The sequence below is a fragment of the Carassius auratus genome, chromosome 16, assembly GCF_003368295.1.
Source record: "Carassius auratus strain Wakin chromosome 16, ASM336829v1, whole genome shotgun sequence".
In the NCBI taxonomy this organism is placed as follows: domain Eukaryota; kingdom Metazoa; phylum Chordata; class Actinopteri; order Cypriniformes; family Cyprinidae; genus Carassius; species Carassius auratus.
In genome coordinates, this window is record NC_039258.1 from 2,011,842 (window position 1) to 2,035,986 (window position 24,145).

Sequence of the window (24,145 nt, forward strand, 5' to 3'; positions counted from 1 at the left end):
CTTTAAAAATTCAATTCCTCCTTATACAGTATATTTTGTCTAGTTCTTATGATTTTATTTCCATTGATTCATATGAATCTGTAGTGTTCAACTTCAGTCATAATATTGTTGTCTTTGGTTTTAAATGTAAAGCATTGGGATTTTTGTTTTCTATTCTAAGTTTGTGTTTGACCACTGTTGCAGGGTGGGACAAATCCTGAGATAATAATAGATCCGTTTATGGCTCCTGCGCATAATTACAGGGTTTAATGGGTGTTTCACAGTAAATCTATTTCTACAGCCAGTGAAACAGGGAGTTGAAAGGAGGACGTACAAAATCACAACTGTCCAGCAATGACTAGTTTGTCTAAAAATGCATTTGGTAGAATTCCACAGTGGAATTTTTTTGTTAATATAAATTGTATCCTATAAAACAACCGATGCAATAATTGGATTGTTACTTTATGAAGGAAATATCACTGCTTACGAGGCAGCAAAAGAATAGTGCTGACATTTTCAGTAAGCTTGCATTTCAGCCTTGGCTCTGTGTAAATGAAATGCTATATCATTTCATATAATTAGTCAGCTGCATACGAGAATCAATACAGTCAGTGTACAGTGTAAGGATGGCTATAAACAGTATGCATGGAAGACAATACCAGTCACTATACAGTATGCACATCTATGCAAGTATACCAACTCTATTGGTCACATTTTTTAATGCTAAACATTCTATGCAAGACTTTAAGGCTTATATTATCTACAAAACATGTTGCTGATGTTTATTAGAACAAACCCTTAGCAGAATGTTTGATTAATTTCAGTACCACAGTATCAAAGACGTGCAGAGGAGATCACGTGTGAATGAAAATGGTGTCACTGAGAGCTCTTGTTATCAGATTTCAGAATTACAGAATCTTTGACGTGTCCAAATCCAATAATGTGGTGGTAGGGGATTCTGTATCTCTACAATGAGAACTTGAACAGTGATGAAGTTAAACACACAGACACATAAACATATATATAAAAAAACATTAGAATGATTTGTGAATTGTTTGTTTATTAAACAAATTCAAGAGAAAATGTAGGCTGCATACTTTTTCATTCAGCAATAACTTTGTTCTCAACAAAATGCAGATGTTTTCGCTATGCGATACATTTGATAGACATTTTTTTTAATAGTTTCATTTGGAATCAAATATTATAGTGAAATAAATATTTGATTTCATTTCAACTTGGATGCTCAGAAGCCAACAGTCATTCTGTTCACCAAGGCTGCATTTATTTGATCAAAAATACAGTAAAACAGTGATATTGTAAAATATAAAATGTTAAAATGTTTTCTATTGTAATATTTTAAAATTGTATTTATTCCTGCGATGCAAAGCTGAATTTTCTGCATCATTACTCCACTGTCACATGATCCTTCATAAATAATTCTAATATTCTGATGATTTACTGCTTAACAAACATTACCAGTGTTGATTCTTTGATGAATATTTATTTGATATACAAATCTTTTATAATATTACAAATGTCTTAACTGTCAGTTTTAATCAGCTCAATGCCTCATGGCTAAATATGTATTTAGTTTACGAACAACAGAGTACTCTGTGCTCAGTCAGAATCTATAATGGTTACTTGTGCAGGTTTTTGTCTAAGCCTTTAATGGTTTTAAAGTGAAATTTGTTCTGGAGTCACTTGTAAATTACAGCCAATAAATGCTTACTCAGACAGAAAGGGACCAGTCTGTATTGTAAGTGTTGTTTTGACATGCAGCTTAGGTGCGAGTAAAATTTGAAATAGAAATAAAGGACAATAATAGATAATAGTGGACAAAAATGGCAGAAAAAAATGGTGCAGAAGCCCTTGCTTAAAAAGTTAAAAAACAGTTGACAGTCAAAAAATCTGTGCATAATTTGCAATTATCAGAAGTCCATACAAATACAAAATGTATTAAAAGTTCAGACAAACGAAGTAAACTCAATCTTTTTTTCTATGCTTTGTTCTTTAATTAATTTTATTTGTTTATTCTTATTCCTTACTTCATGCATATATTAAGGTAAGAACTAAGGTAAGAATATATATATATATTCAGTTTTGCTTGAGAATTTCTAAATAACTTAGAAAGTACTTTCTGTCAAAAATGTGATATGATGTTAAAAACCAGGAAAACTTTGTCAAATATAATAATTAGCTCATCCTCACAAATTTTGAACACAACTGTGCAAACTTTTTGCATACAATCAGTGAACGTGGACGGTCTCGTTGGCAAGCCGCCTGAGACTGCCTTTTTCCTCTCTCTTTTTTGGTAATGATTTTCTTTTGTCATTTTTGCCTTTATTGTGACAGACAGGTCAGACATGAAGGAAGTGAAGTGGGGGGGGTGCAGGTTCAGGAAAGGTCCTTGGGTCAGGATTCAGACATGGGACGCCCGAAGTGCAATGGCGTTGTATGATGGCACGCTGCCCACAAGGCTATATCTGTGTATACCTATTTTAACAGCCTAGTCTCTAAAACACCACCATCACCCACCAAATACACTAATAAGGGAGTACCAAACACTAGGTATATTAAAAATACAAATCTGTTACATTGAAGTGTTCATTTACAGCTTTAAAACAAGCAGACATTAAGGAAATACTAAGAAAAAAAGATGAAAAAGAAAGATTGTAGAGTACAATAATTGATTTTGGTAACAAGTCAAACCCTTAGAGAGGCTATGTAGTCTAATTATAGTGGTTTAATCGAATATCATCCTACAACATCTGCTTAGCTGTTAATCTTTCTATTTCTCCTCCTTGTTTAAGCAGAATGAAGAAAGACACAGAAGCTCTTGAACTCCTCAAAGAAGTGCAGCTCGTCAGAGAAGCTGCTGGAGAAGCCCAGATCTTTGCATGAGGTCTTGATAGTGTGAACCACGCTAACAGGGATTGTCTCAAAAAGCAGTTCAGCCAAGGGCGTCATCGTGATCTTCTTCTGCTCTGAAATCAGGCTCTGTATCCGGGCTTTATCGAGGGGTTCAGGCGAGGCGCTGTAGGAGACCACAACGTTTAGCTTGTCATCTGACACCTGAAAGCGGCTCTTTCCCGTCAAACCGTGGAAGTCTTTCTTGTTGGTGAACAGGCCGGTGGGGGAGTTAAAGACACGGACTGACCAGCGCACCCAGTCGTACTTCTTTTTCAGGTGCTCCACCAGCAAGTCGGCCAGTTGCTGGTTGCTTTTGTCGCTTTGGTCTCTCACAATGCGTTTGGCGTCCAGCTCGGCCTGTGTCGGAAAACTGTTGATGCAGTCTTCAATCACGACGTTCATTTTATCCTGCACCACTTTCATCCTCTCGCTCCAATCTTGAAGCAGCTTCTCCTCATCGTCATCGCCTTTCAGTGCCGAGTGTCCCAGTAAGGCGATCAAACCGATGCAGAACAGTTTCTTGAGTGTAGCGCAAAACTCCTCCACTACTCTGCGGCTCTTCTGCTCGTAATTCAGCGTGATTTCCAGCACAGACTCTCCTGAGAAGTTATCTCCGGTTACAGCATTATAAAGAGTGTGAAGGTTTTTATCACCCCCTGTCCTGTTGTAGTGCTCCAGGAACGTTTTCTTTCTGACCTCTCTGAATTTAGGTTTCGCATTCAGGACGTCCATGAATTTGCGGAATTGGTTGGTCAGGTTCTCCTCCACGGAGAAGTAGGTTGCATCTATGCCGCTCTTCTTGATCTCCTGGTTTATCTGCTGGACTTCTTCAGAAACGACTTCCAGGCGATCACGCACTTTCTGGAACTGCTCCTTCATGTACTCGGCCTCTTTGCTTTCCACGTTATCCAGCGCCAGCTTCACGATCGGAGCTGCGATGGAGAACACGGGGAACAGATCACCAGCGATGCCAGCCAACACCTCTGCACCCTGCTCAAAGACTTCCATGACGGTCTCCACGACATCCTTCTTCTGTGAAACAAGTTTCTGCAGCTTATCGGCCATCTTTCAGTTTCAAAAGCAAAAGATGTCTCTGTGTAAAATAAGATCATTATATAAGTACTTGAAACACCATAATTTTATTTTGAGGAAGTTGTTTTTAGTTTAAAGGAATAGCTCACCCAAAAATGAAAATTTTCTGAAAATATACTCAACCTCGGGCCATCCAAGATGTAGATGAGTTCATTTCTTCATCGGAACAGATTTGGAGAAATTTAGCATTACATCAATGGATGCTCTGCAGTGAATGGGTGCCATGAGAATGAGAGTCCAAATAGCTGCTAAAAATATCACAATAATCCACACCACTCCAGTCCATCAATTAACATCTAGAAAAGTCCATAATCCATAATAAAGTTTCCTCCAGTGAAACAGTCCATCTTCTGTTGTCTCTCAGATCAAAATCCACAAGATGTTAATTGATGGACTGGAGTGGTGTGGGTTATTTGTGGATTATTGCAATGTTTTTATCAGCTGTTTGGACCCTCATTCTGACGGCACCCATTCACTGCAGACGATTCATTGGTGAGCATGTGATGTAATGCTGCACTTCTCAAAATCTGCTTTGATGAAGAAACAGACTCATTTACATCTTAAAAGGCATGAGTCTAAGTACATTTCCTGATTTTCTTTTTTCTGTGAACTCAGAGGCTCTGATTTACTAAGGCTACTAATTTGCTTGTGCAATCTAAAAAAAATTGCATAGTGCTTCAAGGTCATATTGCAGGTGATTTACTACATAATATACAAAACCACACCCATTTTTAAAGGAGGCTTTTGCATGTAATAATACCGAATGTTAGCTATGTAATGCATGTTTAAAAAAAAAACTATTTTGCAAAAATAGAAAAAACATTTTATTTTCTTAATTGAAAAACTAAGCCTGCTTTAGTAAGTGAGGTCTTTGTCTTCTGAGAGTGGTATATGGAAAGAAACTTACATGTGTTAGTCTTTGTTTCCTGTCAAGCTTTGAGTGGTCAATGCGAGTCAGAGTGGGCTTGCTGTAAAAAGATAAAAGAAATGAGAAATGTGTTATACAAATCATAAAAGCAGCAACAATATACACCAGGTGTATGTACACATGCTAACAGATGCTCGCTCTCCCCGACAACCACACCTACACATTCATGAAAGAAATGGGCCAGATGCATTCATTCAGTTCAAACATCCACTAAAAGAATGGTCAAATAATGTTTGAACACTTAGTCACAGTATGCAATGCATAAACAAACAGAGGACCGAAACAGTTCAAATGGATTTCCCCTTTTCCAAATGTTAAATGATGCAACACACAGTAGGCCAATATAAAGCTTTGCTTTTTTTGTTAACAGAAGTTCCTAGTAGATCATATGCACTACCAGTCCAAAGTTTGGACATACTTGACTGACTTAATGTCTTGTGATAAAAATTTTACAAATTTTTTGAGTAGGTGTGTAATATTAAATGAATGCAAACTATTACATAAGATGTCTGAACAAATGTTTACAAGTTACTATATAATGATACGATTATGACAAAATTCCCCTAAACAACTGAAGATTTTCCATTAACGTTTCTGGCTGTTGCCTACACAGGTGTGGAAATGATTAGAAGTCTAGTTCAACTAGCTGAGCAAGAACCTTTTTTTCCAAAGCACCTCAGTAACCATAGAAACAAGACAAGAAAAACACCCTGTCAGCTTCTCTGCAGACATCCACATCATGCTCTTTTTCACTGGGAAGTAGCTACAAAATCGCAGCGTTACAAGATGAAATCTCACTAATTTCGCAGTGTTCACCACACAACCAAAACAGACCTGTGTGCATATTTGAAATGCTGACCATTGTATAAATCTGTTGGCATGGATCACACAAAATGAATAACTAATTTAATACACTAAGTGTATTAGCTTATAGCTCCATTAGCTTATAGCCTCAAATGAATACATAACACACACACACACACACACACACACATATATATATATATACATAAATCTACAATCCAACATAGCACAATTTCAATGATAACAGATGATAAAATTATGTTTTTACAAGTTTAGCTGTCGTTAATGTACCTGAAAATATTAAAACTAGGCTACATTTGTCTGTTTAATAAAAAACTTTATATTGAACACTTTGTATATATATTTTTTTTCTATGTTTGTTTGTTGTCACAGTTGAAGTATAATACGTGGGACAGCGTAAAGTCATAAGAACAGTTGGCAATTTCGCAAAATAAGCAGCTTCTGAGAGACCTGACATCCCTGTCGCGGTTTATTTGGCACTGACTACGTCAGCCCGTACCTGCACCCCACCGACTTAAAGGTAGGTAATAATCAGTCCTTTTTTTGTCCCTGGATGCAGATTAGTTCATAACAAGTCCACATACACTTATGAAAAGAAGGGTGAGCGAATAAATGTCCCTTTGAGATAGGATTTACTTCAGATATCAGGTTGTAAAATTCCTTTTGACATAAGAAGCACTTCCTGGTTTAGTCTGCAGCCCACCGAAAAAGCCAAACAAACCCTAAAGAGTTCTCCAGAACGGTAACAAATGCGATTAAACTACAGAGAAGTTCTTTTTTTTGCGTGAAAAATCTATCCGTTATGGAACTCACTCGTGTTTAAAACGCAGTGATGTCTAAATGTCACAGACGGAGCAGACTGTGAATAGAAACGCCCAAAAACTTTTCATGAGAAAAAACTGAAACTACAGCGCACAGACCAACGGAATCATCATGTTTACTGGCGTTTAGAGAACAAATACGTTCTGTTATGAACCAAACTCACCTTCCAATCGATCTCAAATGGCTTTGAATAAAATAAAGCTAAACTTCACGTTATCTTTCTCGCTCAGCGTCTGATCATGCGAGTTCGGTAAAACTGGCAAGATATTCACAGATTCGACTTTTCCGGATCAATAACTCGCGAGCAAAACGTTTTTGGTACACGAATTATGACTCTTTTTACTCGTAGTGATGTAGTAAACGAGCTACAAGCGAGTTTGCCTGAAAACAAGCTTTCCTCCGCTCTGTACAAAATACGTTGATCTCAATGCGCTGGCGTCTGAGAGACAAGTCCTAAGGGACCGTCTGCAAAGTGCGAAACGCGAAAAAGGTTACTAATAAAATACTCAATAACTTCACAGTAACACACTGTAGTGTCACAAAATTCAGTTCACACATCACTGCTCTCGTGCTGCTTATACTACAATGTTGGTTTTAAAAATAGTTGCTTTTGCACAATTTTTTTAATTTTTTTTATTATGAAAACATTAATAACGTTACTGTAACACACTGTACTTTCACCAAATTCAGTTCACACATCACTGCTCTCCTACTGGTTATACTACAACACTTATATTGAAAATAGTTGCTTTTGCACAATTTTTATGATTTTTTTGTTATGAAAACAGTTAATAACTTTACTGTAACACACTGTACTTTCACCAAATTCAGTTCACACATCACTGCTCTCCTGCTGGTTATTCTACAACAATCATTTTGAAATTAAATGATGTTGCACATTTTGTATTATGAAAAATATTTAATAACTTCACCGTTATAGAACATAATAGTTAATAACTTTAATTTAACACACTGTACTTTCACCAAATTCAGTTCAAACATCACTGCTCTCCTGCTGGTTATAGTACAACTTTAATTTTGAAAGTAATTGCTTTGGCACATTTGTTTTGAATTTTTATTATAAAAAATAGTTAATGAATTCACCATTATTGGACATAATAGTTAATAACTTTAATGTAACACACTGTACATTCATCAAAATCAGATCACACATCACTGCTCTCCTGCTGGTTTTACTACAACACTCATATTGAAAATAATTGCTTTGGCACATTTTTTATTATGAAAAATAGTTAATAACTGTACTGTTACAAACTGTACTTTCACCAAATTCAGTTCACACATCACTGCTCTCCTGCTGGTTTTACTACAACTTTCATTTTGAAAGTAATTGCTTTGGCAAATGTTTAGAATTTTTATTATGAAAAATAGTTAATGAATTCACCATTATTGGACATAATAGTTAATAACTTTAATGTAACACACTGTACATTCATCAAATTCAGTTCACACATCACTGCTCTCCTGCTGGTTATACTACAACTTTCATTTTGAAAGAAATTGCTTTGGCACATTTTTTTAGAATTTTTATTATGAAAAATAGTTAATGAATTCACTATTATTGGACATAATAGCTAATAACTTTACTGTAACACACTGTACATTCATCAAATTCAGTTCACACATCACTGCTCTCCTCCTGCCTATACTACAATGTTGGTTTTAAAAATAATTGCTTTTGCACAATTTTTATGATTTTTTTTTATTATGAAAACATTAATAACGTTACTGTAACACACTTTACTTTCACCAAATTCAGTTCACACATCACTGCTCTCCTACTGGTTATACTACAACACTTATATTGAAAATAGTTGCTTTTGCACAATTTTTATGATTTTTTTGTTATGAAAAACAGTTAATAACTTTACTGTAACACACTGTACTTTCACCAAATTCAGTTCACACATCACTGCTCTCCTGCTGGTTTTACTACAACTTTCATTTTGAAAGTAATTGCTTTGGCACATTTTTTTAGAATTTTTATTATGAAAAATAGTTAATGAATTCACCATTATTGAACATAATAGTTAATAACTTTAATGTAACACAATGTACATTCATCAAAATCAGATCACATATCACTGCTCTCCTGCTGGTTTTACTACAACACTCATATTGAAAATAATTGCTTTGGCACATTTTTTATTATTTTTTATTATGAAAAATAGTTAATAACTTTACTGTTACAAACTGTACTCTGTACAAACTGTACTTTCATCAAATTCAGTTTCAAATTCAAATGCTTTCCTTCATTTTGAATGTAATTGCTTTTGCAAATTTTTTATGATTTTTTTATTATTTAAAATAGTTAAAAACTTCACCATTATTGAACATAATAGTTAATAACTTTACTGTAAAAGAGTGTACTTCCACCAAATTCAGTTCACACATCACTGCTCTACTGCTGGTTATAGTACAACTTTGATTTTAAAAGTAATTGCTTTGTCTCATTTGTTATGATTTGTTTATTAAGAAAAATTGCTAATAACTTTACTGTAACACACTGTTTTTCAACCAAATTCAGTTGCTTTGGCAAATGTTTAGAATTTTTATTATGAAAAATAGTTAATGAATTCACCATTATTGGACATAATAGTTAATAACTTTAATGTAACACACTGTACATTCATCAAATTCAGTTCACACATCACTGCTCTCCTGCTGGTTATACTACAACTTTCATTTTGAAAGAAATTGCTTTGGCACATTTTTTTAGAATTTTTATTATGAAAAATAGTTAATGAATTCACTATTATTGGACATAATAGCTAATAACTTTACTGTAACACACTGTACATTCATCAAATTCAGTTCACACATCACTGCTCTCCTCCTGCCTATACTACAATGTTGGTTTTAAAAATAATTGCTTTTGCACAATTTTTATGATTTTTTTTTATTATGAAAACGTTAATAACGTTACTGTAACACACTTTACTTTCACCAAATTCAGTTCACACATCACTGCTCTCCTACTGGTTATACTACAACACTTATATTGAAAATAGTTGCTTTTGCACAATTTTTATGATTTTTTTGTTATGAAAAACAGTTAATAACTTTACTGTAACACACTGTACTTTCACCAAATTCAGTTCACACATCACTGCTCTCCTGCTGGTTTTACTACAACTTTCATTTTGAAAGTAATTGCTTTGGCACATTTTTTTAGAATTTTTATTATGAAAAATAGTTAATGAATTCACCATTATTGAACATAATAGTTAATAACTTTAATGTAACACAATGTACATTCATCAAAATCAGATCACATATCACTGCTCTCCTGCTGGTTTTACTACAACACTCATATTGAAAATAATTGCTTTGGCACATTTTTTATTATTTTTTATTATGAAAAATAGTTAATAACTTTACTGTTACAAACTGTACTCTGTACAAACTGTACTTTCATCAAATTCAGTTTCAAATTCAAATGCTTTCCTTCATTTTGAATGTAATTGCTTTTGCAAATTTTTTATGATTTTTTTATTATTTAAAATAGTTAAAAACTTCACCATTATTGAACATAATAGTTAATAACTTTACTGTAAAAGAGTGTACTTCCACCTAATTCAGTTCACACATCACTGCTCTACTGCTGGTTATAGTACAACTTTGATTTTAAAAGTAATTGCTTTGTCTCATTTGTTATGATTTGTTTATTAAGAAAAATTGCTAATAACTTTACTGTAACACACTGTTTTTCAACCAAATTCAGTTGCTTTGGCAAATGTTTAGAATTTTTATTATGAAAAATAGTTAATGAATTCACCATTATTGGACATAACAGTTAATAACTTTACTGTAACACACTGTACTTCCACCAAATTCAGTTCACACATCACTGCTCTACTGCTGGTTATACTACAACTTTGATTTTAAAAGTAATTGCTTTGTCTCATTTGTTATGATTTGTTTATTAAGAAAAATTGCTAATAACTTTACTGTAACACACTGTTTTTCAACCAAATTCAGTTCACACATCACTGCTCTCCTGCTGGTTTTACTACAACACTCATATTGAAAATAATTGCTTCGGCACATTTTTTATTATTTTTTATTATGAAAAATAGTTAATAACTGTACTGTTACAAACTGTACTTTCACCAAATTCAGTTCACACATCACTGCTCTACTGCTGGTTATACTACAACTTTCATTTTGAATGTAATTGCTTTGGCACATTTGTTATGATTTTTTATTAAGAAAAATTGCTATTAACTTTACTGTAACACACTGTTTTTCAACCAAACTCAGTTCACACATCACTGCTCTCCTGCTGGTTATACTACGACTTTCATTTTAAAAGTAATTGTTTTGGCACATTTATTATGATATTTTATTATGAAAAATAGTTACTAACATCACCTTTATTGAACAAAATAGTTAATAACTTAACTGTAACACACTGTACATTCAACAAATTCAGTTCACACATCACTGATCTCCTGCTGGTTATTTTACAACCCTAATTTTTAAGGTAATTGCTTTGGCATATTTTTTAGAATTTTTATTATGAAAAATAGTTAATAACATCACCTTTTTTGAACATAATAGTTCATAACTTTACTTTCACACACTTTACTTTCACCAAATTCAGTTCACACATCACTGCTCTCCTGCTGGTTATACTACAACTTTAATTTTGAATGTAATTGCTTTGGCACATTTTTTATGATTTTTTATTAAGAAAAATAGTTAATAACTTTACTGTAACACACTGTACTGTCACCAAATTCAGTTAACACATAACTGCTCTCCTGCTGGTTATACTACTGCATTCATTTTGAAAATAATACCTTTTACACATTTTTTATAAATTTTAAATAAGTAAAACAGTTAATAACTTTATAATAACAGTTAATAACGTTCTTTCACCAAATTCTGTTCACACATCAGTGCTCACCTGCTGGTTATACTACAACCCTCATATTGAAATAAAAAAAAAATTGCACATTTTTTATGATTTTTTTTATTATGAAAAACAGTTAATAACTTTACTGTAACAGACTGCACTTTCACCAAATTCAGTTCACACATCACTGCTCTCCTGCTGGTTATACTACAACTTTCATTTTGCAAGTAATTCCTTTGGCACATAATTTACCATTTTTTTATCATGAAAAATTGTTAATTACTTCACAGTTATTGGAAATTATAGTAATAACTTTACTGTAACACACTGTACTTCCACCAAATTCAGTTCACACATCACTGCTCTCCTGCTGGTTATACTTCAACATTTATTTTGAAAATAATTGCTTTTGCATATTTCTTTTTTATGATTGTTTATTATGGAAAATAGGTAATAACTTTGTAACTACATAACTTCACGATGTAATAAAATTACTTAATTTATGGACTTTGTTTCTGCACAATACAAACATGTATCTCAACTCCGATACCTAATGCAGTTTACTTTTTAGTTAACTGTAGAATTTAATAGCACATAATGAAAATAAGAATACTTCACACAAATGATGTTGTTACCCACCTAACATACTAGATACTCTCACAATGTCATTAAGTTTACAGTAACTTATTTTAATAAGAAAAAATATAATAAGAAATATCATAAAAAATGTGCCGGCACAAATATTTTCAATATAAGTGTTGTAGTAAAACCAGCAGGAGAGCAGTGATGTGTGAAATGATTTTAATGAAAGTACAGTCTCTTACAGTAAAGTTATTAACTATTATGTTCAATAACGGTGACGTTATTAACTATTTTTCATAATAAAAAAATCCAAAAAAATATGCAAAAGCAATTAATTTCAAAATGAGTGTTGTAGGATAACCAGCAAGACAGCAGTGATGTGTGAACTGATTTTGGTGAAAGTACAGTGCATTACAGTAAAGTTATTAAATATTGTTCATAATAAAAAATCATAAAAAATGTGCCAAAGCAATAATTTTCAATATGAGTATTGTAGTAAAACCATAAGGAGAGCAGTGATGTGTGAACTGATTTTGATGAAAGTTCAGTGTGTTAAAGGAAAGTTATTAACTATTTTTCTTGATAAAAATTCATAACAAATGTGCCAAAGCAATTATTTTCAATATGAGTGTTGTAGTTTAACCAGCAGGAGAGCAGTGATGAGTGAACAGAATTTGGTGGAAGTACAGTGTGTTACAGTAAAGTTATTAACTATTATGTTCACTAAAGGGGACGTTATTAATTATTTTTCATAATAAAAAATAATAAACAATGTGCCAACGCAATTACTTTCAAAACGAGTGTTGTAGTATAACCAGCAGGAGAGCAGTGATGTGTGAACAGAATTTGGTGAAAGTACAGTGTGTTACAGTAAATTTATTAACTGTTTTTTCTTATTTAAAATTCATAAAACGTGTAAAAGCAATTATTTTCAAAATGAGTGCTGTAGTATAACCAGCAGGAGAGCCGTTGTGTGTGAACTGAATTTGGTGAAAATACAGTGTGTTACAGTAAAGTTATTACCTATTTTGCATAATAAAAGTATATAAAGACTGTGCCAAAGCAATTATTTTCAATATGAGTGTTGTAGTAAAACCAGCAGGAGAGCAGTGATGTGTGATCTGATTTTGATGAATGTACAGTGTGTTACAGTAAATTTATTAAATATTATGTCCAATAATGAGGAATATATTAACTATTTTTATTAATAAAAATTAAAAAAAATGTGCCAAAGCAATTACTTACAAAATGAAAGTTGTAGTATAACCAGCAGGAGAGCAGTGATGTGTGAACTGAATTTGATGAATATACAGTGTGTTACAGTAAACTTATTAACTATTATGTTCTATAACGGTGAAGTTATTAACTTTTTTCATAATAAAAAATGTGCAACATCAATTCATTTCAAAATGAGTGTTGTAGAATAACAAGCAGGAGAGCAGTGATGTGTGAACTGAATTTGATGAATGTACAGTGTGTTACATTAAAGTTATTAGCTATTATGTCAAATAATGGTGAATTCATTAACTATTTTTCATAATAAAAATTCTAAAAAATGTGCCAAAGCAATTACTTACAAAATGAAAGTTGTAGTATAACCAGCAGGAGAGCAGTGACGTGTGAACTGAATTTGATGAATGTACAGTGTGTTACAGTAAACTTATTAACTATTATGTTCTATAACTGTGAAGTTATTAACTTTCTCAAAATAAAAAAATGTGCAACATCATTTAATTTCAATATGAGTGTTGTAGTATATCCAGCAGAAGAGCAGTGATGTATGAACTGAATTTGGTGAAAGTACAGTGTGTTACAGTAAAGTTATTAACTGTTGTGTTCAATAATGGTGAAGTTATGAACTATTTTTCATAATAAAAATTCTAAAAAATGTGCCAAAGCAATTTCTTTCAAAATGAAAGTTGTAGTATAACCAGCAGGAGAGCAGTGATGTGTGAACTGAATTTGGTGAAAGTACAGTGTGTTACAGTAAAGTTATTAAATATTATGTCCAATAATTATTAATTTATTAACTATTTTTATTAATAAAAATAAACAAAAATGTGCCAAAGCAATTACTTACAAAATGAAAGTTGTAGTATAACCAGCAGGAGAGCAGAGATGTGTGAACTGAATTTGATGCATTTACAGTGTGTTACAGTAAACTTATTAACTATTATGTTCTATAACGGTGAAGTTATTAACTTTTTTCGTAATAAAAAATGTGCAACATCAATTAATTTCAAAATGAGTGTTGTAGAATAACAAGCAGGAGAGCAGTGATGTGTGAACTGAATTTGATGAATTTACAGTGTGTTACATTAAAGTTATTACCTATTATGTCAAATAATGGTGAATTCATTAACTATTTTTCATAATAAAAATTCAAATAAATGTGCCAAAGCAATTACTTTCAAAATGAAAGTTGTAGTATAACCAGCAGGAGAGCAGTGATGTATGAACTGAATTTGGTGAAAGTACAGTGTGTTACAGTAAAGTTATTAACTGTTATGTCCAATAATGGTGAATTCATTAACTATTTTTCATAATAAAAATTCTAAACATTTGCCAAAGCAATTACTTTCAAAATGAAAGTTGTAGTATAACCAGCAGTAGAGCAGTGATGTGTGAACTGAATTTGGTGAAAGTACAGTTTGTAACAGTACAGTTATTAACTATTTTTCATAATAAAAAATAATAAAAAATGTGCCGAAGCAATTATTTTCAATATGAGTGTTGTAGTAAAACCAGCAGGAGAGCAGTGATGTGTGAACTGAATTTGGTTGAAAAACAGTGTGTTACAGTAAAGTTATTAGCAATTTTTCTTAATAAACAAATCATAACAAATGAGACAAAGCAATTACTTTTAAAATCAAAGTTGTAGTATAACCAGCAGTAGAGCAGTGATGTGTGAACTGAATTTGGTGGAAGTACAGTGTGTTACAGTAAAGTTATTAACTGTTATGTCCAATAATGGTGAATTCATTAACTATTTTTCATAATAAAAATTCTAAACATTTGCCAAAGCAATTACTTTCAAAATGAAAGTTGTAGTATAACCAGCAGTAGAGCAGTGATGTGTGAACTGAATTTGGTGAAAGTACAGTTTGTAACAGTACAGTTATTAACTATTTTTCATAATAAAAAATAATAAAAAATGTGCCGAAGCAATTATTTTCAATATGAGTGTTGTAGTAAAACCAGCAGGAGAGCAGTGATGTGTGAACTGAATTTGGTTGAAAAACAGTGTGTTACAGTAAAGTTATTAGCAATTTTTCTTAATAAACAAATCATAACAAATGAGACAAAGCAATTACTTTTAAAATCAAAGTTGTACTATAACCAGCAGTAGAGCAGTGATGTGTGAACTGAATTTGGTGGAAGTACACTCTTTTACAGTAAAGTTATTAACTATTATGTTCAATAATGGTGAAGTTTTTAACTATTTTTAATAATAAAAAAATCATAAAAAATTAGCAAAAGCAATTACATTCAAAATGAAAGTTGTAGTATAACCAGCAGGAAAGCAGTGATTTGTGAACTGCATTTGGTGGAAGTACCGTGTGTTATATTAAAGTTATTAACTATTATGTTCAATAATTGTGATTTATTACTTATTTTTCTTAATAAAAAAAATCATAACAAATGAGCCAACGCAATTACTTTCAAAATCAAAGTTGTAGTATATCCAGCAGGAGAGCAGTGATGTGTGAACTGAATTTGATGAATGTACAGTGTGTTACATTAAAGTTATTAACTATTATGTCCAATAATGATGAATTCATTAACTATTTTCCATAATAAAAATTCTAAACATTTGCCAAAGCAATTACTTTCAAAATGAAAGTTGTTGTATAACCAGAAGGAGAGCAGTGATGTGTAAACTGAATTTGGTGAAAGTACAGTTTGTAACAGTACAGTTATTAACTATTTTTCATAATAAAAAATAATAAAAAATGTGCCGAAGCTATTATTTTCAATATGAGTGTTGTAGTAAAACCAGCAGGAGAGCAGTGATGTGTGAACTGAATTTGGTTGAAAAAACGTGTGTTACAGTAAAGTTATTAGCAATTTTTCTTAATAAAAAATCATAACAAATGAGCCAACGCAATTACTTTCAAAATCAAAGTTGTAGTATAACCAGCAGGAGAGCAGTGATGTGTGAACTGAATTTGATGAAAGTACAGTTTGTAACAGTAAAGTTATTAACTATTTTTCATAATAAAAAATAATAAAAAATGTGCCAAAGCAATTATTTTCAATATGAGTGTTGTAGTAAAACCAGCAGGAGAGCAGTGATATGTGATCTGATTTTGATGAATGTACATTGTGTTACATTAAAGTTATTAACTATTATGTTCAATAATGGTGATAATAAAAATTCTAAAAAAATGTGCCAAAGCAATTACTTTCAAAATGAAAGTTGTAGTAAAACCAGCAGGAGAGCAGTGATGTGTGAACTGAATTTGGTGAAAGTACAGTGTGTTACAGTAAAGTTATTAACTGTTATGTTCAATAATAGTGAAGTTATTAACTATTTTTCAAAATATAAAATGTGCAACATCATTTAATTTCAAAATGATTGTTGTAGAATAACCAGCAGGAGAGCAGTGATGTGTGAACTGATTTTGGTGAAAGTACAGTGTGTTACAGTAAAGTTATTAACTGTTTTTCTTAACAAAAAAATCATAAAAATTGTGCAAAAGCAACTATTTTCAATATAAGTGTTGTAGTATAACCAGTAGGAGAGCAGTGATGTGTGAACTGAATTTGGTGAAAGTAAAGTGTGTTACAGTAACGTTATTAACGTTTTCATAATAAAAAAAATCATAAAAATTGTGCAAAAGCAATTATTTTTAAAACCAACATTGTAGTATAAGCAGCAGGAGAGCAGTGATGTGTGAACTGAATTTGATGAATGTACAGTGTGTTACAGTAAAGTTATTAGCTATTATGTCCAATAATAGTGAATTCATTAACTATTTTTCATAATAAAAATTCTAAACAAATGTGCCAAAGCAATTTCTTTCAAAATGAAAGTTGTAGTGTAACCAGCAGGAGAGCAGTGATGTGTGAACTGAATTTGGTGAAAGTACAGTGTGTTACAGTAAAGTTATTAAATATTATGTCCAATAATGATTAATTTATTAACTATTTTTATTAATAAAAAATAAAAAAATGTGCCAAAGCAATTACTTACAAAATGAAAGTTGTACTATAACCAGCAGAAGAGCAGAGATGTGTGAACTGAATTTGATGAATGTACAGTGTGTTACAGTAAACTTATTAACTATTATGTTCTATAACGGTGAAGGTATTAACTTTTTCATAATAAAAAATGTGCAACATCAATTAATTTCAAAATGAGTGTTGTAGAATAACAAGCAGGAGAGCAGTGATGTGTGAACTGAATTTGATGAATGTACAGTGTGTTACATTAAAGTTATTAGCTATTATGTCAGATAATGGTGAATTCATTAACTATTTTTCATAATAAAAATTCTAAAAAATGTGCCAAAGCAATTACTTTCAAAATCAAAGTTGTAGTATAACCAGCAGAAGAGCAGTGATGTATGAACTGAATTTGGTGAAAGTACAGTGTGTTACAGTAAAGTTATTAACTGTTATGTTCAATAATGGTGAAGTTATTAACTATTTTTCAAAACAAAAAAATCATAAAAAAATTTGCAAAAGCAATTACATTCAAAATGAAAGTTGTAGTATAACCAGCAGGAAAGCAGTGATTTGTGAACTGCATTTGGTGGAAGTACCGTGTGTTATATTAAAGATATTAACTATTATGTTCAATAATTGTGATTTATTACCTATTTTTCTTAATAAAAAATCATAACAAATGAGCCAACGCAATTACTTTCAAAAGGAAAGTTGTAGTATAACCAGCAGGAGAGCAGTGATGTGTGAACTGAATTTGGTGAAAGTACAGTGTGTTACAGTAAAGTTATTAGCAATTTTTCTTAATAAACAAATCATAACAAATGAGCCAAAGCAATTACTTTTAAAATCAAAGTTGTAGTATAACCAGCAGTAGAGCAGTGATGTGTGAACTGAATTTGGTGGAAGTACACTCTTTTACAGTAAAGTTATTAACTATTATGTTCAATAATGGTGAAGTTTTTAACTATTTTTAATAATAAAAAAATCATAAAAAAATTTGCAAAAGCAATTACATTCAAAATGAAAGTTGTAGTATAACCAGCAGGAAAGCAGTGATTTGTGAACTGCATTTGGTGGAAGTACCGTGTGTTATATTAAAGATATTAACTATTATGTTCAATAATTGTGATTTATTACCTATTTTTCTTAATAAAAAATCATAACAAATGAGCCAACGCAATTACTTTGAAAATCAAAGTTGTAGTAAAACCAGCAGGAGAGCAGTGATGTGTGAACTGAATTTGATGAATGTACAGTGTGTTACATTAAAGTTATTAACTATTATGTCCAATAATGGTGAATTCATTAACTATTTTTCATAATAAAAATTCTAAACATTTGCCAAAGCAATTACTTTCAAAATGAAAGTTGTAGTAAAACCAGCAGGAGAGCAGTGATGTGTGAACTGAATTTGGTGAAAGTACAGTTTGTAACAGTACAGTTATTAACTATTTTTCATAATAAAAAATAATAAAAAATGTGCCAAAGCAATTATTTTCAATATGAGTGTTGTAGTAAAACCAGCAGGAGAGCAGTGATGTGTGAACTGAATTTGATGAATGTACAGTGTGTTACATTAAAGTTATTAACTATTATGTCCAATAATGGTGAATTCATTAACTATTTTTCATAATAAAAATTCAAAACAAATGTGCCAAAGCAATTACTTTCAAAATTAAAGTTGTACTATAACCAGCAGGAGAGTAGTGATGTTTGAACTGAATTGGTGAAAGTACAGTGTGTTAAATTAAAGTTATTAACTATTATGTTCTATAACGGTGAAGTTATTAACTATTTTTCATAATACAAAATGTGCAACATAATTTAATTTCAAAATGATTGTTGTAGAATAACCAGCAGGAGAGCAGTGATGTGTGAACTGAATTTGGTGAAAGTACAGTGTGTTACAGTAAAGTTATTAACTTTTTTCATAACAAAAAAATCATAAAAATTGTGCAAAAGCAACTATTTTCAATATAAGTGTTGTAGTATAACCAAGTAGGAGAGCAGTGATGTGTGAACTGAATTTGGTGAAAGTACAGTGTGTTACAGTAACGTTATTAATGTTTTCATAATAAAAAAAATTAAAAAAATTGTGCAAAAGCAACTATTTTTAAAACCAACATTGTAGTATAAGCAGCACGAGAGCAGTGATGTGTGAACTGAATTTGGTGACACTACAGTGTGTTACTGTGAAGTTATTGAGTATTTTATTAGTAACCTTTTTCGCGTTTCGCACTTTGCAGACGGTCCCTTAGGACTTGTCTCTCAGACGCCAGCGCATTGAGATCAACGTATTTTGTACAGAGCGGAGGAAAGCTTGTTTTCAGGCAAACTCGCTTGTAGCTCGTTTACTACATCACTACGAGTAAAAAGAGGCATAATTCGTGTACCAAAAACGTTTTGTTCGCGAGTTATTGATCCGGAAAAGTCGAATCTGTGAATATCTTGCCAGTTTTACCGAACTGATCAAGCGTTGGTTCTTCTCTAAAGCGCGTGGCACACCCTTCTACACTCAGAAGGAATTTCAATGTCCTTTACCTTTTACAAAATGTACAACTGTAACATTTTTTCCCACCCAAAATTCGAGGAATGGTTTATGTGTCTGGTATAAAATAAAAATTTAAGTATAAAAATGTCAAAATGGACGTTTTGCACCAAATTAATATAAAACAACTTTTGTTAAAGATAATTTCATAGGCTAAGTATTGTACTTTACCCCTTAAAATTTATTACAACAACCACATTTTTCACAAAAATATTGTAGTGCAGTTTTAGAATTGAAGTGTTGTCCTTTAACTAATTTTATTATTATTATTTTTATTTTTTTTGTACTTTAACTATTTACAATATGGCTACCATAAGACGTTTTGTAAGGGGAAATCATTTAAAATATCTACATTCAGAATCTTTTATGAGTCTCTTATACATTACTTTTAAAATATGAACTTAATATTAACCTTGCAAGTGAAAACAAAACTGACGGATTGACATACCGTAAGTTTAAAGTATAAAAGTTGTCTTGAATATAGTCCATTTGGATGGCTGTTGATACTTTGAAACATATTTCTTGTTCATAGTTTTTTTATTTGTGATTACATACAATCATAAACCAGAAACGGACATGATTCTTGGGTTACAGAGTATATATAGCAAGTAAACTGAATGCTTATTATAGCATTTTTCCAGTAAAGACTTTTACTACAATCTAAAGTTGAAATGAAATGCTTTTTGATTGTAAACACCACGACTAACAATGAAATCCCATGAACCCGTTGATCGTAAAAGTTTTCTCCACTAAATCGCTCTTTCAAATGTATTCTAAACTACAAAACATACCATTTTTTAAAATCTAAAATGTACGCATTTATATTTGGTCACACACAAAAATGTATTTATGGTCCTTTTATGCACTAACATGCGAAAATAAAGTGAACCAGCAATAATATACTTTCTCATTGTAGATGCACAGTTACAATTCAGTCATTGTTTGCTTTATAATGTTCAGCTATTTAATACAATCAAAATTTCTAAACCAGAAGTATATATGTAGAATGCTGATTGCCAATTAAATTTTTTTTGCATGTCTATTCAGAATGAATGCACAGGTATGCCTTTTTGTGGCACCCAAAGTAGAAACATTCTGGCTGGAAGTTGTTTTTCTCTTCTACTTTTTTATAGCAGCTAATGCAATGGACCACTGTGTTGGGAAACATCTTCCACAGCGTCTGAGCCTCAGACTGCATGTTCCCCTTCAACTTTTGCGTCTCTATCTGATCTACAATCTGGCTCTTGTCAATCGGTTTGGGGTCTGCACTGAAAGACACCACGATTCTGATGTCGTTTGGGGTCAGAAGATCAAAAAAGTTGCCACCTCCACCACTTCCATGGTACTTTTTGCCGGCGAGCCAATTCCAGAAGAACATGCCACTGTGGTTGAAGACCCGAACTGACCAGGAAACCCAGTAATATTTCTTCGCAAGGATATCCAGTATAAATCCAGTGAACTCTGGGTCAACGGTGGCTTGATGCTCCAGAAGTTGACGCTCCACATCCGTCTTGGCTTGCAGAGGGAAATTCTCAATGCAGTCATCCACCGCCGCTTTCATGCGTGTCTCTACATCTTCCATGCGATCCTGCCATTTCTTCATTATGGCCTCGCCTACCACTCCCTCTTTGAGGGCGGCGTGACCCATGACTGCTATAATTCCCATGACAAATATCTTCTTCAGTCTGGCACAGAACTCCTCCACTGGCTTCCGGCTCCTTTGCTCTGTGGTCACCACCGTGTCCAACATGGCATCTCCAGAGGTATTCTCTCCAGTTACAGCATTGTACAAGGAATCAATGTTCAGGTCGCCACCAGTGTTTTCATACTGGGTTATAAATTTCTCCTTCTTCTTCTCCTTGAACTTGGGCTTAGCATTGACAAAGTCTTGAAACTTCTCGTACTGACTGATTATCGTCGCCTCATAGTCAAAGTTCTGCTTATTCATGGTCGTGCGCTGCAACTCCAAAGCGATTTGGTCGATTTCATCTCGAATGCCTTCAAGTTTCTGGTTGATCTTTTCAAACTGCTCAGCGAGGAACTTGGCCTCTTTGCCTTCTGGGTTTCCGAGGAGTTCGGCCGAGGCCAAAAACACGGCTTCCAGGATGGGGTGGAACTGTCCCACGGTGGCTGCTAAAACCTCGCAACCTTGCCCCATGATTTCCACTCCTTTCTCGATCTTGTCCTTGTTCTCCAAAACCCATTCTTCCACCCGATTCATTGTGGTTCAAAGCAGAGAAGCTGTCTTATCCTTCTTACCCTTGTCTGTAACAGATCAAGGCATATATATATCATAAAGTGGAAGCCACAACATAAAAATCAATACTAAAATCAATGCAGACATTTCTAAGGGTCATGTTTGTTTGCTCAGGATGGGACCTTAACAGTAACCTGAGATGAATTGGACAGCCAGACCACAGGGGCAGAAATACCAGAGTGTTTGTACATTTATACATGTTTTCCACGGGCTCGAGCCATTTGAAAAAAAAAAAGAAAAAGAAAAATTTCTGGTCTTGTTCGGGCATGTCCTGTTCCACCTTACACCCCGCCAGCTAAGTCTCGGCAAATTATATAACAATAGAGGCAGATCAGTGAGATCAGGTGCCTACTATAAGAATCAATAAAGCAAACATGCTAAAAGTTTTTGTGCTTCAAAGCACACTTTATTATTAGTATTGTGAGCACACGGAATTGGAGAGCGGTTAACTACCCTTCTTTAGGGAACAATTCATCATTTAAAACCCAGATGTATAGCAAAGCAGATGTTTTCAGGAGGGGTTGCTGGGAGAATGTATTTGACTGCTTTAGCTGTTAAGCATTTCAGGACATTTCTGGGCACTTCGATTACACAAGGGAGATGATCTCACACTCGTATCTAATTTCCCAAGACTCAATATACAGAAAAAAAGGCACACCCAGATCTGAGAAAATCTGTAACCAATACACTTGTCCTGCGGTGAAACCCTATTCTACACCATATGACTCAGATTTTTACATACAAAGTAAACACAAATAAAAATACAAGACTGAACCTGACATTTGATGAACATATTTCAAACATCAAACACTACATTTGGCTCTGTTGCAATAATGTCTCACAATAATGATTTAGTGGATTATGTGAACAATTATGTAAATTCAGTAGCTTTTATTATGAATGATAAGCATGTAGAACTCATATTTGGAATTTATGACTCAACAATGCATCTTTTAAAAGAGCATTCTGATCTCAATGGAATTAGGAGCAAAACAATACTTACTGAACAATACAATGATCCTGATTGTTTCAAGTCCTCCTTTGTAAGAATAATTAAGATGGCTTTGAAATTAAAACTCCAGGATGTGTCCGATTTGAGATAGAAAATGACTTCATAAGAAAATAAAATGTAGGAAAATAAGTTCAAAAATAAGAAATTAAGTCTAATGTTTTGTAACAGAAAAAAACACAGTTTTGATGGTTCTATTCGGTGGAACAAAAAGGAAAGGAACCAACCTACTGATTCTAAAAAAGAGGAACTGTTCAAGTTGAGAGCCACATCCCTTATTTCTATCCAAATGCTGCTTAGAGCTTCGTGGCAGTCAGTATATTGACTTTAGCACAACATCCAGTGTTAAATTCTTATAACATGGCAGGATGTTGTGCTTAAGTCAATATTGACTGGCATCTACATCACAATGATTCCCACAAAGTGTCTTATCCAACTCTTCATGACAAAAAGCATAGATCACAGGCCAGCTATTGTATTTTGTGACATTGTATTCAATGCTCTATAAAGTTTTTGAAGTTGTGCCAATAAAATAACAAAAAAAGATGAAAAAAGAGAAATGAAAAGATGATAAATGGAAATGGACAGACCAAAAAAAAAAAAAAGGGATACTCACTGTTAGTGTGGTGAAATGTTCAGAGGTGTTCTCTAGTGTTCCAACAGAGTCCAACTAAAAGAACCAGCCTCCCAGGGTCCACATGTATATATAGACTCTCTCCTGCGGCACTCCCCCTTCAGATTAACTCCATCCCCTGCCAGCATTCCTCTGAGCCCACTAGAAGAGACGAGGGACAGGCACACAGACTGATAACATCCTGTAAACATGCCTTCTTTGAGAAAAATCAGCATGCAGTGGTATAGTGCCAGAAATGCTTAAAAACGTCTTTCCATTTGAAACATCCTGCATGCTCTGCCCTTCTACACGTGTTGTCGTGGGTACAGATGCTCACAGTGGCTTCTCTGTGAGACGATATGACAAACCTAAATAAATTACATTTAAAAATTAAATCTCAAACAGTTATTTCAAATTGTAAGAATATATCACAATATTACTAGTTTACTGTATTTTTGATCAAATAAATGCAGCCTTGGTGAACATAAAAACTTCAAAAAAACATTAAACATTAAATAATTTTATT

At 32.8% G+C, this 24,145-nt stretch overlaps 2 protein-coding genes across 3 annotated transcripts; both read right to left on the reverse strand.

Annotated features, from left to right (window-relative positions):
* Window positions 1–1,715: 1,715 nt before the first annotated feature.
* LOC113115716 (uncharacterized) lies at window positions 1,716–23,729 on the reverse strand. Of its 2 annotated transcripts, none has more exons than XM_026283272.1 (3): window positions 23,623–23,729; window positions 4,889–4,949; window positions 1,716–3,982 (listed from the first exon to the last, which is right to left on the reverse strand). In XM_026283272.1, the coding sequence occupies exon 3, from the start codon at window positions 3,952–3,954 to the stop codon at window positions 2,785–2,787; it is 1,170 nt and encodes a 389-aa protein (XP_026139057.1). In that variant the 5' UTR covers window positions 3,955–3,982; window positions 4,889–4,949; window positions 23,623–23,729; the 3' UTR covers window positions 1,716–2,784. The 2 variants fall into 2 exon arrangements, with proteins under 2 accessions (XP_026139057.1, XP_026139056.1); XM_026283271.1 differs by lacking the exon at window positions 23,623–23,729 and adding an exon at window positions 6,720–6,940.
* On the reverse strand, window positions 20,245–23,311 carry LOC113115715 (uncharacterized). Its single transcript, XM_026283270.1, has 2 exons — window positions 23,001–23,311; window positions 20,245–22,005 (listed from the first exon to the last, which is right to left on the reverse strand). The coding sequence occupies exon 2, from the start codon at window positions 21,959–21,961 to the stop codon at window positions 20,780–20,782; it is 1,182 nt and encodes a 393-aa protein (XP_026139055.1). The 5' UTR covers window positions 21,962–22,005; window positions 23,001–23,311; the 3' UTR covers window positions 20,245–20,779.
* Window positions 23,730–24,145: the final 416 nt, after the last annotated feature.

Coding starts and splice junctions, on each gene's coding strand:
- LOC113115716 (XM_026283272.1), bottom strand. CDS start 3,954: ATGGCCGATAAGCTGCAGAAACTTGTTTCACAGAAGAAGGATGTCGTG.
- LOC113115715 (XM_026283270.1), bottom strand. CDS start 21,961: ATGAATCGGGTGGAAGAATGGGTTTTGGAGAACAAGGACAAGATCGAG.